This window comes from Periplaneta americana, chromosome 17 (genome assembly GCF_040183065.1).
Source record: "Periplaneta americana isolate PAMFEO1 chromosome 17, P.americana_PAMFEO1_priV1, whole genome shotgun sequence".
NCBI classification, from domain to species: Eukaryota; Metazoa; Arthropoda; class Insecta; order Blattodea; family Blattidae; genus Periplaneta; species Periplaneta americana.
The window spans coordinates 135,940,982-135,958,713 of NC_091133.1; the positions used below are offsets into that span (position 1 = coordinate 135,940,982).

General features: G+C 36.1%; 1 protein-coding gene across 6 annotated transcripts in view; it reads right to left on the bottom strand.

The window, feature by feature from the left end:
* LOC138692977 (discoidin domain-containing receptor 2-like) overlaps nucleotides 1-17,732 on the bottom strand; it is a 1,165,919-nt gene that overhangs the window by 221,028 nt on the left and 927,159 nt on the right. For all 6 annotated transcript variants that reach the window (XM_069816409.1, XM_069816408.1, XM_069816411.1 and 3 more), the window contains one exon: nucleotides 10,415-10,655. In XM_069816409.1, the coding sequence (XP_069672510.1) occupies nucleotides 10,415-10,655 (241 nt within the window). The remainder of the gene's footprint in view (nucleotides 1-10,414; nucleotides 10,656-17,732) is intronic.

A 17,732-nucleotide genomic window follows, 5' to 3' on the forward strand; every position in this document is an offset into this window, starting at 1 on the left:
GAGAAAAGTTCAGTCAGTGTCATTTTGCTTCATAGTGCTTCATAGTGCAGTAAACAAAGTCTGTAATTCGAGCAAAGTTCAATCAGTGTCGTTTTGCTTCATAGTGCTTCATAGTGCAGTACAATGGCTCGGAACACCCTTACAATGGCAGACCGCATCAAAATCATCACTTTGATGGAACAAAACATGAGACAAGTTGATGTTGCTAACATCCTTCATGTGAATCAGAGTATTGTCTCCAGACTGTGGTGAAAGTTCCAGGAAACCCAGTCAATAGCAGATCGACCTCGCGAAGGCCGTCCACGCAAAACAACACCAGGTCAGGACCGGTATGTAAAGTTATCTGCACGTAGGAACCCTATAGCCTCAGCTACAACTCTGCGCCATGACCTGCGCGAAGCCACTGTGTTGTTGTAAGTAGCCAAACTGTGCGCAATAGACTTCATGACATAGGGTTGTATGCTCGAAGACCACTCAAGACTCCAGCACTCCGTCCACATCACAGGGGTGCTCGTGCAAGATGGGCTAGAGCACATGAGAATTGGACATGAGGCCAATGGACCAGAACTTTATTCTCAGACGAAGTGAGAATGGGCCTACGCCCTGACAACAACTCTATTCGCGTATGGAGACGAACAGGGGAACGAAATAATCCCTCAATGACCGTGGAACGTCACCAACAGTTTGGTGGTTCAATCTTGTTTTGGGCAGGTGCCATGTTTGGCCGCCGCACACCACTGGTTTCAATAGAGGGAAACATGACTGCTGCTGTGTATGAGAACAACATCCTCCAACCCATAGTAAGTGGTTTTGCAGAGACTGTAGGAGAAGGGTTCACTCTACAGGACGATAATGCTTGGCCTCATCGTGCTCATAGTGTGCAGCGGTATCTTGTAGAACATGGGATCCGAAGAATGGATTGGCCAGCATGCTCACCGGATATGAACTGCATAGAGCATGCATGGAGCTTTCTCAGGAGAGCCATTTCCAATCGTCCACATCACCCATTAACGATTCAAGAACTCAGGAATGCTGCCTTGGAAGAATGGGACAATTTGCCTCAGGAGAGCTTAGATGCATTGGTACTGAGTATGCCCCGTCGCATACAAGAGTGCCTCAGGGTTCGTGGAGGACCAACACGTTATTAAACAGGGTACTGAAAGCACCATCTCCTTTTCTTTGATGATGTACGAATTTCAACTTCCCTTATCTTTTCCGTTGTTTCCAAACAATGCAACTTTTTCATTTCATATTGAGTCCATTGTTAACAAATAGCGTATTTCTACTTTTAAGTTTATTCTGTGGAACCAAGAAACCCAATTATAATTTATCTATTTTATTTTGATTAATAAAAACAGTTATATGCCTAATTATGCTTAACTTTTTTTGACCAGTGTACATAGGCCTATATATATTTTTTTACGTCCAGACCAGCGCAGTTTCAAATGTTGGCAAACAAAGAAACAAATGCTAGGGACGCGATAAAATTAAACAAATGCTAGGGACGCGATAAAATTAAACAAATGCTAGGGACGCGATAAAATTGTGCGATAAGCAGCCGTGATTGGTTGAAATACGTCCTTTCGTACCGTTTTATTGGTCAAAAGTAGTATGACGTAGTAAGAGTGTAATAGTCATGTTAAACTTATTGTCTGACTTATTCCATTGATTGCTTTGAGGGAAAAGAAAGACTTAATGTTGTTTCAGCTCGAATATGTTCCCTTCATTTTGAGGAGTCAAATTACGAAGTATCTTTAAAGCAGAAACTCCTAAATTATGAACAAAAAAAAAAAGCAGTCGTAATCTGAAAGTAGACGCTGTACCCACAAAAGCTCTGGCGCAGTCTTGCTTGAAACGAAAATCAAGAGATAATCTGAGATTGGACAGATGTGAAAAACGGAGAAGGAGAAAAGAAATTCATGACATCATTGCCAATAGTTCATGTACTGTTCAGGCCACTTCAAAACCAATTCAGAGAACATGTATCAGAGGATAGTGCATTAGGCCTAAATAACGAAACGTGAGTAATTACAGCAATTACGTAATTATAACTATTAACTGGTATGTTCCTGTGTATCATATTGTTAACATTTTTCACATATATGAGTTGCTCCGCAGAAGGGAATAATTTTCTCATAATTCTTGGAAACTTTCTAAGCTAAAAGGACTTAATTACATGTCTTATAAAGTGTTAAAGCTGTGGTACCTTTTGACAAATTTCAGACAGAAAAGGCTTCAGTAAATGGAAGGATTCAATTGTCTCGAATGTCAATAGAGGAGCAAGAAAGGCGTCAATTAATGGGCATAAAATAATTATTTTCTCGCTTAACCCTAGCATTATCACGGTTGGGAAAAAATTACCCACCCTTTTTATTTTCTAAATTTTTTTGAATTAATGAAATCTGACAGCTTTCACCTTTACTCTATTTGTCTCTAACATGATAAAGTATACACACACGTGTTCTGTTTTAGATTTCAAACAGCAGACTAATAATTTGAAGTATTTGTTAGTGGACAGATTTTACCCACCCTTGGCATTTCATATGACCTATACTTTTAAACATTTTCAAGTTTGAATTCTGTAATTTTTGTCCATTGTTGTAACTGTTTGTAATGTCGTTAAGGTCGTTTACTGTTTCAATTCTCCACTTTACCATTTAATTGCAGTGTAGAAACTTGAGTTGGTAAATTTGTTCTTTCTTTATTGGTGTTTATTCAAATCTAGTTGTATTCAGGGATACAGAACATAGACATGAGTTGTTTTGTGGATAATAGCAGCCTTAATGTTTTGGGTGAAAGTGATATTATAGTGCAATTGGAAATTGATTTACCGGCGGAGTTGAAGAAAGAAAGTGGTAGTGAGGAAGATAATACAGAAGTGGTTAGTGGGGATGAATCAAGGTCTATTTCAAGTACTAGCTGCCAACAAGAAAGCCGTTCACATTACGAAAATTAATGTCGGATGTGGAAATTGTGGACTTAATTTGTGTAAAAAATATTCAGATATTAAAATTGTGTGCAGCAGCATTTTACTAAAAGGAATATGCAGAATCACTGGAATGAAAAACTGATGTGTTTTTTTTTAAGTATGAAACTTTATTAAACGTATTTTAAGTAATATACATAATTTAATTTGGTGGGAAAGTTTTGCTAACTCTTGGTAATCCACGTCAGAAAAAATTTCTTGATAATGTTAGGGTTAATACTCATTGTAAAATATTTATTTTACCATACAGTAAATTATTTCGAAGATGATAATCACTCAATATTGATCTTAGACACAATTTTTTTCTAAACTCTATTTTTCTTTTAGCTGCATGGAGCGATTCATAGTAGTGTATATAATACATATAGCTAATTCTAAAACAATGTTATTTTCAGCAATTCTCAAACGAACGAAGCGCTTAGTCTAGACGAAATTGATATCTTAAGAAAAAAAATTGTGGCTTTAGAGGAAGAAAATGAAAATTGGAAAGTAAATAATGAAGAGTTATCTAAGAAATACGAAATCATGTTGGAAGACATTAATAAAGAAAAGAAAAAAAAAATGGAAATCGTAAATAATAATTTGACAGACAACTTCACACCGGGGCAAATGAAGATAATAAATTCCGAAGAAAGAAGGAAAGTACAGTGGTCTTCGGAAGATATTGCCACTGCAATATCTTTAAAAAGTGTCCGCCCCAAGACATAGCGCTATGTGAGAAGAAACAACTTTCCTTTGCCAGCACATTCTACGTTAAGGAGCTGGGCATCAAATTTTAATTTAGATCAAGGTTTATTGTCTGTCATATTTTTAATGGAAGTCAAATCTAAACATTTGTCAGACTTGAAACGTTGAACAGTTCTAACTTTCGATGAAATTTATATTTCCAACAAGATATGTATTGACGGGAAGAATCAAGAAAGGTTGGGACCTCATAGGTGTTGTCAGACTGTAATGGCCCGTGGTTTAGTTGGCCGTTGGAAACAACCTGTTTATTATGATTTTGACCAAGTAATGAAGCCCAGAATTATTAATGACATTGTCTCTGTCTGTACAATGCAGGATATATTGTTGTCGCTATGACATGTGATATGGGTTCCGGTAATATGAGGTTCTGGTCAGATTTAAATATTGGATATGACAAGAACTGTTTCATGAAGCACCCTTATGATGATTCCTTGAAAATATTCGTGTTTGCGGATGCTCCCCATCTCCTAAAACTAGCAAGAAATCATTTTGTGGATCACGGATTCCATATCAATGGTAAATCCATAGACAAATCATCACTCGAAATGTTATTAACTGCTTCGAACACAGAACTTACCATTGCCCATAAACTCACAAGGTATCATTTAGACTTGAAAGGAAGTGAAAGGCAAAGAGTTTTGCCTGCTGCTCAACTGTTTTCTAATACAGTTTCTAAAGCCATCGAATATCGTGGAGAAAAGGATTACTATAAAGATGAAGGCAATGACTGGAAAAAATGTTCTGAAATAATCAAGTTGTTCAATGACTGGTTTGATTTATTTAATGCGAAATCAAAGTACGGTTGCCATTCAGGTTGTAATGCTTTTGGTGTAGACAAAGAAAACCAAATTGCTTTGTTAAATAATATTACCCCTGTAGTATCGGCAACGACTGTAGGTAAACACAAAGCATTAATCCCCTTTCAGAAAGGAATTTTACTCAGTAACTCCTAATTGATTCAAATGTATGAATATATGGAATCTAAATATGACATAGAATATATTCTAACTTATCGTTTGAATCAGGATGTGCTAGAGAATTTTTTTTCTTATATTCGTGGAATGGGGGGGGGGGCAAATGACCACCCTTCTTCTTTGGATTTTAAGCACAGATTGAAATGGTATGTCATGGGTAAACATTCCTCAGCTATATTTACAGCGAATCAAACACACAAAGGAAAACACTGAATCGTGCTTAGTAAATCCTATAAAGGAATGCGATGAAGATGAAAGAAATGATGATTCTTGTCTGTCGAAACATTTTCTGGCACATACAAACAAGATAGTTAATAGCATGAACGATGTATGTGTAAATGTAGCAGAAGAAATTGCCTCTGATTCGTTTGTTAATCCGCAATATGATCCCAATCAACTTGAGATGGTAGAGTTGACAGATTTTCCAGAAATATCGTCTTTCAGAGACCACATTAATCAAGAAGGCTTGAAATATATAGCTGGTTATGTTGCTCACAGATTCCGCGACAAATATTCCAATGTAGGTAGTACGACAGGAAACGTAACGGGAAAGAGGCCAGATTGGTTGAGTTGCATATCCAAAGGAAACCTACTGTGTCCAAGTGAAGAGTTGTTGCAGGCTACTGTAATTCTAAATAAAGAATTTGAAGAAATTCTTGGAAATTTTATTGCCGAGGGCAAATTAATCTTTGACAGTCTAGCGGAGCAAGCTTCCCAAAACAATTACCATCCCACATGAAGTTATCCTGTGTCTAGCTCGAACAAGGATATATATAAGATTGAGAGATGTAAATCGAAAACTAAGTTTCGAAAACTCCAAAAGGAAGTTATTTCGAAAAATGTCCAAATTAATTAACGTTAAGAAGTGAAATTTATGGAATAATAATTGCACTTTTAAATCGATGATGTGCTTGGAATAACTCACATCGCACAGTGACATTTGAGCATTACCACAGTAAATTTACCAAAACTACGTCTTTGCCAATAAAGTGAATTGAAAATAACTGAGAATAACCAATTATTGCTTATATAATCCTTTCAATACAATTTTAAATATTTATTTTAAACTAGTTTTGCGATATGAACTATTAATAAAACTGGGGTACGAGATATTGCAATATTGCAATCACATCATCGATATTCCTTCTTAGTGTCAACATAAAATCAATTTAAATATTATTTTTCATAAACTGTATGTGTAATGTAAAATCAATTTGAATATTATTTGTCATAAACTGCATGTGTAATGTAAAATCAACTTGAATATTATTTGTCATAAACTGCATGTGTAATGTAAAATCAATTTGAATATTATTTGTCATAAACTGCATGTGTAATGTAAAATCAATTTGAATATTATTTGTCATAAACTGCATGTGTAATGTAAAATCAATTTGAATATTATTTGTCATAAACTGCATGTGTAATGTAAAATTAATTTTAGTAGGTTGCTTTATAGTTATTTTTATCTCACAAATTATAATGCTGTGTCAATAATTTAATTATTTACTGTTAAATATAATATGTAGGGCTATTGTAGACGAACTGAAGAATTGTTACATCTAAATTTTGGTGAACTTGTTTATTATTATTTTTTTAAATTTAGATTCAGATTTTTTCGACGCGTGTTGTTATTTTAAATTCATAACGGGATGACGCTATTCACCTCTTGTAGGCTACTTAAAATTGTTTTATGTTTTAAACATACAGAGTTAATAAAAGTTAGTGTATTTAATTAATAACAAGTAATATTAAATGTCATTTTTGATTCTGGTTTCTTGGTATAATCAATTAACCTACCCCACTTCCAAAACCATACGTAGCTGAGCTGAGCTAAGCTAGCAAGCTGCGAGAGAGTCTGTAATGCTTCACGCGTGACGTCATCACGTAGTAGGAGAACGGGCGAGACTGCGCACTGCTTCACCATTGTATTCCCACCACGCCTCAAATCCATTTTAATATTATCTTCCCATCTACGTCTCGGCCTCCCCAAAGGTCTTTTCCCCTCTGACCTCCCAACTAACACTCTATATGCATTTCTGGATTCGCCCATACGTGCTACATGCCCTGCCCATCTCAAACGTCTGGATTTAATGTTCCTAATTATGCCAGGTGAAGGATACAATGCCTGCAGCTCTGCGTTGTGTAACTTTCTCCATTCTCCTGTAACTTCATCCCTTTTAGCCCCAAATATTTTCCTAAGAACCTTATTCTCAAAAACCCTCAATCTCTGTTCCTCTCTCAAAGTGAGAGTCCAAGTTTCACAGTCATACAGAAAAACCGGTAATAGGGTAAATTAGGATCTGTTGGACAGTCGGGCATATTGGACACTTTGTATTTTAACGTGTTACCTCGCCACCTGTGGGCACCACATTCTGCTAGAAGTCAATGACGGAAGTAGCCACTCGTGGCTACTTCCGTCATTGACTTCTAGCAGAATGTGGTGCCCACAGGTGGCGAGGTAACACGTTAAAATACAAAGTGTCCAATATGCCCGACTGTCCAACAGACCCTAATTTACCCTATAACTTTTTCATAAATTCTAACTTTCAGATTTTTTGACAGCAGACTAGATGACAAAAGCTTCTCAACCGAATAATAACAGCCATTTCCCATATTTATTCTGCGTTTAATTTCCTCCTGAGTGTCATTTATATTTGTTACTGTTGCTCTAAGATATTTGAATTTTTCCACCTCTTCGAAGGATAAATCTCCAACTTATATAGTTCCATTTCGTACAATATTCTGATCACGAATAATAATAATAATAATAATAATAATAATAATAATAATAACAATAAAACGAAAATTATCAAAGACGAAAGTTATGCCGTCACCTCTACATCCCGGAGTACGTCGCGTCAATGGAGGAGGACGGAAGCCGTGAGCTAATTGCGAGTGATTGGCGCATTTTGCACGAAAGTTGGCAGGTCTGCAATTTAACCACAAACTCATGACTAAAGCACATGCCATTTGGACCAATGTCCACTAATAACGCCTGTCTGGACTAGGAGAGATAACTTGTTTGGATTAGCGAAAACAGACCGTTTGTGCCAAAACAACAACATTTCTCTTTCTATTTTACTCAGGGCCAGAACCACCTGAAGGTATTGTTATTCGAAGCCTTACAATTTTTCAGAAATAAAGTAAAAGTTCAAGATTGCACTTGTTCAGTCATGCCAACAAGTTAAATATACTTACTACAGCAGTTTTTTTATTCTTTCCGCCAATAGGAATTGCTGATGTTTGGTTTTTCTTTAGTTCCTTTTCTTACGATTTTTCGCTTAAGGCTGGTTCACAATAAACCGGGAACGAGAACCAGAATGAAAACGAGAAGCAGAGGACGTGAATATGAAAATTTTTGATTCACAATAAACCGAGAACGTAGACGACTATGCATATCGATATTCATGTCAATAACGATATGTAAAGTCGATATTACGCAGTCTGATGTTATTTGTGTATAATTGACCATCGCGTTCTCTCATGAATACAAGGCAGCCAACATAAACACAGATTAACCAACTTCGAAATTTCAACTGAAACATTTCAGTAGTATGGTACTATAAATATGCCCATGCATATTTATTATCACAACCTATTTTAAGTCTACCATAACGTAAAATAATTAGAGAAGAAATATTTGTAATAGAACAAAAATGAACACAACAGTAGTTATTGAATTGAAGCATGAATATGTAGTGTGTAATGCAACCAATACAGTAATAAAATATGATTCACTTACGATCGGTGTTCAAAGATGCAGCCACGTATTCTCCTTCATTTTCTCATTTTTATACGAGGCTTATCGTAAACGTGAGGATTTTCCTCAACACTCAATATTAGAATATCATGAACTAAAACTTGCTCCATGACGCACAGCAAAGAACAAAATAATGCATAGGTTATGTAACGGTCTTCTTGCTACAAAATATACAACGAAAAAATAGCTTTTAGATGACAATAGAATGAATCTAGTGGACTGTGATCGGAAATGTCAATGCCAAAGTTGGCCAACTCTCCGTTCCCGATCCCGGGCTCCGGCAAGCTTTTCGTTAATTGTGAATGCTCACATTTAAATGTCCCTACACATTTTAACAATTTTACCATTTTAGTTTTCTTTCCGATTCTCGTTTCCGGTTTATTGTGAACCAGCCTTTACCAAAATTTAACTTTGTCGATTAGCCTACATAGATTAGAACGTTTCTAACATTTCCATCTCATGATGTATATTTGGGTTGGCATGGTAGAATTAACTAGTGTAAAAGTCTGAAATTATTCTGGGCCATTCGTTGAACATCTCCATTACACTTACGATTTGTGCATCTGAAACAAACAGTACCATCACTAAACTTGTAGTTGTCTACTAGTAAGTTAAACACTGTTTGCTTGATACTTGTTATGTTCACACTGATATTCACGTGCACGTTCTGGGCTGCATTGAGGTCTTATAGCTCTTGCGCGTGCAGTGTTGCAAACCGTGAAAAGACTGGTCCAAACAAACCACCAAAAACATTGTTGATTGGTATTAAAGATCATCGATATTTGTGCGACCTTCCTGCGCCGGACAACTTCCTGCGCCCCCCTAATAAGAGATGTAGGTCATCCCATATTATTTGCAGATGACACAAGTATAATAATTACAGCCAATAACTCCAACACATTCCAATCTTCAACAGAGGAAATTCTCTTCAAAATATGTGACTGGTTCTCAGTCAATAGTATTAAATTGTAACAAAACAACATAATTCAATTTAAATCCTGTCCAAATTCAACGTCGCAAATTTCTAGCGCAATAATTAATAGGCTAATAGATCCCTATTAGAAACAACAAGAACAAAATTTCTTGGCTTAAAAATCGATAATGTGTTAAACTGGAAAAATCATATTAAAGAAATTACCCCCAAACTAAATTCAGCTTGTTTTGCTATTAGATCTATGCAAACGATAGTAAATATCAATACCTTAAAAAGAATATATGTACTTTGCATACTTCCACTCGGTAATGAGTTTTGGAATAATATTCTCGGGAAATTCCACAGATAGTAACAATATATTTCTATTACAAAATAGAGTAATTAGAATAATAGTAGGTTCGAAATGTAGGGAATTGTGTAGGGCTATTTTCAAAAAACTACAAATAATGCCAATGGCTTGTCAGTATATCTTTTCATTAATAATCTTCCTCGTATGTAATCGTGAAAACTTTGTAACTAATTCAACAGTTCATAGCATAAATACACGTCAAAAATGACTTTCATACTCCATCGGCAAGTCTCTCGTGCTATGAAAAAGGAGTGCGTTATATGGCAGTAAAAACTTTTAATAGCCTTCCTATCGATATAAAAAATGAAACTCAAAACATAAAATTATTTTGGGCCAAATTAAAGAAGTACCTAATTTCTCACGCCTTCTAGTCTGTAGGTGAATTCATGACATTCAATAACACTTCATGAAATTGATACTAAAACTTTGTGTTGTACTAGTAGACTATATTGTAAATCTCGTCTGTATGTATTTCATCTAGACTGTGACTATAAATTAAGATTTTATAATAGAATTAAGTTTTTTGACTTGTTCCATATTCTAGCTGTAAAGCAATGTATGAATACCATGGAATGTTAATAAATACAATACAATACAATACAATACAACAAGCCTATAGCAGGACCTGCTTCCATCGACAAAGTATCGCAGTCGGACTCACCTGAGTCGAAGTAGACCTCGCTGAGCAGCAGCCACTGGCTGGCGAACTCCAGCTCCAGCCGTACGTAGCGGCCCACTCTGTTCTGCAGCGGGATCGTCACGTTCCGGGCGGCTCCGGGCGGCTGTCTGAGCGGCGTCGGATGGCGGTACCACGCATCGTCCAGGCTGAAGTACAGCGGCGTCTGCTGGTAGCGCTCGCCGTCCAGGCTGAAGAAGATCCTCGCCTCCGAGAACTCCTGCAGCTGCGGGGTGAGAGAACGAGCAATGTTGAACGTCCGCACCACACGGCTATGCATTCAGTATAAATTATGTATAATCAAATTCAATTCGACTTGTATTCAGCTACAAAAGCAAGAGTTTAGTTCCTACTCTAGCCCTAACCTCATGGGTCTACAACAGAATATTTCCAGTTCTCATTCCAAACCCTTAACCAGAAGCTTCCTGATGGGAAAGGCAACGAAGCATTACAAACACTGTTTAAAACCGGACAAGAGTGTGGTGTCACATCTTGACCCATCTCAGTTACTTCAAAGTAATTCATCTAGTCCTTTTTTCAACGACGCTGTATCAACTACTAGGTTATTTAGCGTCGATGAGATTGGTGATAGCGAGAGATGGTATGTGACGAGATGAGACCGAGGATTCGCCATAGATTACCTGGCATTCACCTTACGGCTGGGGAAAACCTCGGAAAAAACCCATCCAGGTAATCAGCCCAAGCGGGGATCGAACCCGCGCCCGAGCGCAACTTCAGACCGGCAGGCAAGCGCCTTAACCGACTGAGCCACGCCGGTGGCTACTAGTCCTTTACAAGTTTTGCCAGAAGATATCTCCGATTATAAGACTGATTTTACAGATAATAAATTTTACCGATATCATTTTTGCAGTTAAATATACCGTAGGGTCATTTCATATGTCACAATTTATTTACTTATTTATTTATTTACGTATTTATTTATTTAGTTATTTATTTATTTACTTATTTATTTATTTACTTACTTATTTATTTATATACTTATTTATTTATTTACTTATTTATTTATTTACTTATTTATTTACTTACTTATTTACTTATTTATTTATTTACTTATTTATTTATTTAATTACTTATTTATTTATGTATTTATTTACTTATTTATTTACATATTATTTATTTATGTATTTATTTATTTACTTATTTATTTATATATTATTTATTTATTTATGTATTTATGTATTTATTTACTTAATTATTTATTTATTTACTTATTTATTTATTTACTTATTTATTTACTTATTTATTTATATATTTATTTACTTATTTATTTATTTACTTATTTATTTATTCATTTATTTATTTACTTATTTATTTATTTACTTATTTATTTATGTATTTATTTACTTATTTACTTATTTATTTATTTATTTATTTATTTATTTATTTATTTACTTATTTATTTATTTACTTATTTATGTAGGCTATTTATTTACTTAATTATTTATTTATTTATAATTATTATATAACTTCCCTGTGTTAATTCAATTTATTATGTTGTTCTACCTTAGTTAATGAATAGTTTCGGCTTAATTTCCGCCATCTTCAGATTTCCAGTGAGGCCCTGCGTTTGTTTCCAGTTTCTTCTTGTTTGTATCTTAGTGGGGGTGCATTTATGATCGGTAGTGTTGTGTCAAAAAGGTGTGCGTTCTGAAATGGAGTTTTCTGTTGAGGATGTGTTGAGAATGTATTTTTGTATGTCTGCAAATTGAGTCAGCGAGTCTAACTCCGAACCCAGCGGTCCCGGGTTCGATTCCCGGTCAGGACGAGTTGCCTGGGTGAGGTTTCTTCGGGGTTTTTCACGCACATCTATGGATGAGTATCAGGTAACTTTATCGGGCGATTGGAACCCCACTCATCTTCGCCATTTCCTTTCCTCCCCCATCACCCTTTCCTCATCATCCCGTTTCTGGTTTTTCAGATCACTCTACCGGCGGCCTCCCGAAGCTGCTGGCTCTCTCGACCGGCCTCCGTGGATTGTAGTTCAGCGACGTTGGATGGCTTCTGCAATGGCACCCGAGGCGGACCTACTCGGGGGAGGAGTTTCGCCTCGGATCGACAGCGGGGCCTTGGGGGAAGTTGCCGAAGCAGGAATGATACATGGCTTTCTGTTGGCTGTAGGGACCGGTCGTTAAGGAAGTCATGTGGTTAGGGCGGTGCGCGTAGGGGATCTGTGGCATGCATCTCATTCCATATCAAGGGATAGCGCAATAGATCTCAACAGGTCGGAGTGCTGGGCCATCCGTGCCCCCCTCAGTTAAATTCCATTCCATTCCATGTCTGTAAATTTCATATTGCTCCAGCGTGTTTAACTCTATTTTTTCAATTCAATAAGTATGATTTCCATGTCTGTTTCTGTGTTGTTCTAGTTGTTGGTGATGTGTTCTTAATAGGTTGAGGGGAAAACCCCGGAAAGAACCACAACCAGGTGATTTGTCCCAACAAGGATTTGAACCCGGGCCCGCTCCTGTCACTGTCAGGAATATTAAACCATTGTTCCACAGTGGTGGACTATTGCATGCTAATTTGTAAATTCTTGTTAGGTGAATTTTCATTTGTGATTTTAGTTCTTCATTTCGTTCCGTTGCCCTTCTTCATGTTGTACATGTGAACTTCGAACATTCCGACGTTCGACTAATCTTGTACAAGTACGTGTAAATATCTGTCGAAATGCATGCCTACGGCCTGGGAAACTTATCAGAAACTTTGTTTTAATATTTGACATGTTCTTTTTGTTTTATGTGCAAATAGTTTTTTAATGTATTTTTGTTTCTTTTATATTTAATATGTATTTTTGTAGTCTCTTCATTGTAATAATAAAACAACTGTGCGCCAAACTTTGTTGTGCTTCTGGCTGCACACTGCACTGCTTACGTCATATTTGAAGTCGATGTTGCACTTCACTTTGCGGTATGAGCTCTGCACTGATATGCACATCAGGATATTCTGAATATTTAAAATTTATTATTGTAGTGTCACCGGATGCGAGATTAATGTATCGGCGATTCTCGTCCAACCACAGTAGTAAAGAACAATACCGGTACTGTTTAATGACACTAATAAATCTGTAATTTTTTGTTTGGTAGGCTATATTCGCCTGAATTTTGGTCAGCTATTTTTTATGTCTCCTAATACTATTTAAAAGTGTTAATCCTTATGATATCTCATAACTCAGTGAACAAACAAGATGAAGCAACCTGAGAGATTTCACCTTATTAAACAACAAAGTGTACACAAATCGCACAATAAAACAGCGCAACTTCCTACAGCACATTTCATACGTAGCTAGCTCGGTTCAAGTTGTTAATGAATGTAACGTGTTTATTTCATCAGACAAACTAACTTTATAATATCGAAATATGTATGGTAAGACTTTCCTGTGTTAAATTTCAACGTACCTCGTTTACATGTTTCGACCTATTTATGGGTCATCTTCAGAACTGGTCGTTGTTAGTCTTGGCGCCACTTGTTCTGTTTCCTGTGAGGGTGTGTTCCTGTGGTATAGTGTAGAGTCAAAGAGTGTGTGTGTTTTGAAGTTGAGTTGTGTGTTGAGAATATCGTTGGGATGTGTTTTCGTGTGTCTGTATATTTCATATTGTTCTAGTGTGTTGAGTTTCTGGCTTTTTGGTTGGATGTGCAGTATTTCCATGTCTGTGTTGATGGCTCTGTGGGTGTGGTTAGCATTTGTGATCTTTTCGGCATATGTGGAGGTGTTTTGTAATTTTGTTATGGCTCCACATATGCAGAACACATCACAAATGCTAACCACACCCACAGAGACATCAACACAGACATGGAAATACTACACATCCAACAAAAAAGCCAGAAACTAAACACGCTAGAACAATATGAAATATACAGACACACAAAAACACACCACAACGAAATTCTCAACACACAACTTCAAAACACACACACTCTTTGACTCTACACTATACCACAGGAACACACCCTCACAGGAAACAGAACAAGTGGCGCCAAGACCAACAACGACCACTTCTGAAGATGACCCATAAATAGGTCGAAATATGTAAACGAGGTACGTTGAAATTTAACACAGGAAAGTCTTACCATACATATTCCGAAGTGATACAGTGTTAAAAGTTGTGTAATCAAGATGTATTTATAATATTATTTAAAAGTTCACATTTCATAACAGATGTAGTCATAGGACATGTGAAAGCAAAATCACAGAAAATGAAGAACTTAAACTGACAATCCGGCGTGCACTGAAGCGCAAAATAAGGAAGACGATATCATTTCAACTACACGAAATTATTACATTACGGTTGATGTAAAGGTGGAAAACTATATAAGATCAATAGTGAAGAAATGAATCCTCACAAATAAAGAATGTCACATTGTTACCTGATCTTGAAAGAAACGCCGGAAAATTAAATACTGAAAGCATCTGGTATACAAAGACTGCTTGATCTATATTTGAAAATAATATACTTTTATATTGTAACGAAAAGAAGATATGACTTGAGGTCGTTGGATCTGACCTCGAAGATAATGGTGACAATTAATATTTACGAATTTAGAATGTCGACAGTCTCCAGCTGCTCATGTTGGAAAGCAATTTGTTAAAGTACGAGTATAAATGATACAGCTGCTGCATTGTACAAATTTTAAACTGGAATTACATTTCTATTTGTTTATACACGAGCGAGCCAGTGCATAGCAAAGACGCCCGCGGCGGAGTAGATTTTATTACTGCAGATAAAAGTGGAACAATAGAATCTACCCTACATCATCATCATAATCATCATCATCATCTTGCCTTCCAGCTATTAAGCCAAGTGGCCAGTTACGGCGTCACTCCAGCGCAATTACAAGTTCAAAATTTGTAAATGACATAATATCAATTCTAAAATTAATGGAGGATACGAATTAGGCCTACATATCATGAGAAAGTTAAATTATGTCTTACATAAGAAACTTTCTTCAAAAATCGTTGAAGCTAGACAGCTGATGTCTTAAAGCTCATACATACGTAACTTGACTTCATCCTGAAAGGAAAGTTTTTCTTTAATTGACAGAAATTCATCCCATTCGCGTTATTTTTTCTAAAGATTTTCAGCATATTACTCCTGTAACATCTTCGAAATCTAACAAGTTCAAACCCAGTATTTCAATACATATAAAACATTCAGATAAACAGTTCCTGAAGATTTCTGCTTCTTAGAGTAAATAAAAGCAAAGAAAAGGTTATTTTATATGGAAAAACTAATCTTAGGGAAAATAATCGTAATGCGAGACAGATACACTGTACTGCGACACCTCTTGAGAAAACGGAGAGTCAACGTCGACGTAATCACATGTGATTATGTCCACGTTGACTCTCCGTTTTTTCTCAAGAGGTGTCGCAGTACAGTGTATCTGTCTCGCATTACGATTATTTTCCCTAAGATTAGTTTTTCCATATAAACTAACCTTTTCTTTGCTTTTATTTACTCCAAGCAGCAGACATTTTCAGGAACTGTTTATTTGAATGGTTTGTATGTACTTAAATAATGGTTTTGGACTTGTTACATTTCGAAGATGAGCTGAAAATCTTCGGAAAAAATAATGCGAATAGGATGAAATTATTTTTCAGTAAGGAAATACTGTAAATGAAAGAAAAACTATCCTTTCAGCATGAAGTCAAGTTACGTGTTATGTTTAATAGACGGTAAAGTTTCAGGGTCTTATCTTTAACAGAAGTGAAATTATTAAATTAAAAACATGACACTTTTAGCAACAGGACGCAACAGAACTACTACATGGTGCCCTTAAAGAAATTTATGATCCGGAAGAAAGCATGAATTAAGAAACTAATGAATATTATGCTACTTCTCAGACTACATACTCGTAAAATTCAATGAACAAAACTGGTTCCATTGCTATCGCAGCACATCGAAGCGCAACACATCCCAGGAATTTGTCATGCAGATGACAGAAGAGCAAACTTTTACGAGGGGTTCGATTAAAATTTGTTGCAGCTCATGAATTCTAATGCGTGTTTATTTGAGTGCTCGGCGTGACTGGACGACAGATTAAATTCAGATTGGAAGCATTCAGAGAGGACGACTACCGCTTGTCATTTGTTTTGTGATGAATATCATTGTAATTATGAGCAAAATGTTTCTTTGCTTACTTTATCGATACCTCAGCCATTACGAGCGAAATGTTACGTCGCTTCCTTTTTCGATGTCACACCTATTTTGAGCAAAATGTTGCGTTGCTTCCTTTATCGATATCACAGCTATTATGACCAAAATGTTGCTAGCTTTCTATATCGATATCGCAGCTAGTATGAGCAAAATGTTGCTAGCTTTCTATATCGATATCGCAGCTAGTATGAGCAAAATGTTGCTAGCTTTCTATATCGATATCGCAGCTAGTAAGAGCAAAATATTGCTAGATTTCTATATCGATATCGCAGCTACTATGACCAAAATGTTACTAGCTTTCTATATCGATTTCACAGTTAGTATGACCAAAATGTTGCTAGCTTTCTATATCGATATCGCAGCTAGTATGAGCAAAATGTTGCTAGCTTTCTATATCGATATCGCAGCTAGTATGAGCAAAATGTTGCTAGCTTTCTATATCGATATCGCAGCTAGTAAGAGTAAAATATTGCTAGATTTCTATATCGATATCGCAGCTACTATGACCAAAATGTTACTAGCTTTCTATATCGATTTCACAGTTAGTATGACCAAAATGTTGCTAGCTTTCTATATCGATATCGCAGCTAGTATGAGCAAAATGTTGCTAGCTTTCTATATCGATATCGCAGCTAGTATGAACAAAATGTTGCTAGCTTTCTATATCGATATCGCAGCTAGTATGAGCAAAATGTTGCTAGCTTTCTATATCGATATCGCAGCTAGTATGAGCAAAATATTGCTAGATTTCTATATCGATATCGCAGCTACTATGACCAAAATGTTGCTAGCTTTCTATATAGATATCGCAGCTAGTATGAGCAAAATGTTGCTAGATTTCTATATCGATATCGCAGCTACTATGACCAAAATGTTGCTAGCTTTCTATATCGATATCATAGTTAGTATGACCAAAATGTTGCTAGCTTTCTATATCAATATCGCAGATAGTATGAGCAAAATGTTGCTAGCTTTCTATATCGATATCACAGTTAATATGACCAAAATGTTGCTAGCTTTCTATATCGATATCACAGTTAATATGACCAAAATGTTGCTAGCTTTCTATATCAATATCGCAGATAGTATGAGCAAAATATTGCTAGCTTCCTTTATCGATATCACAGCTA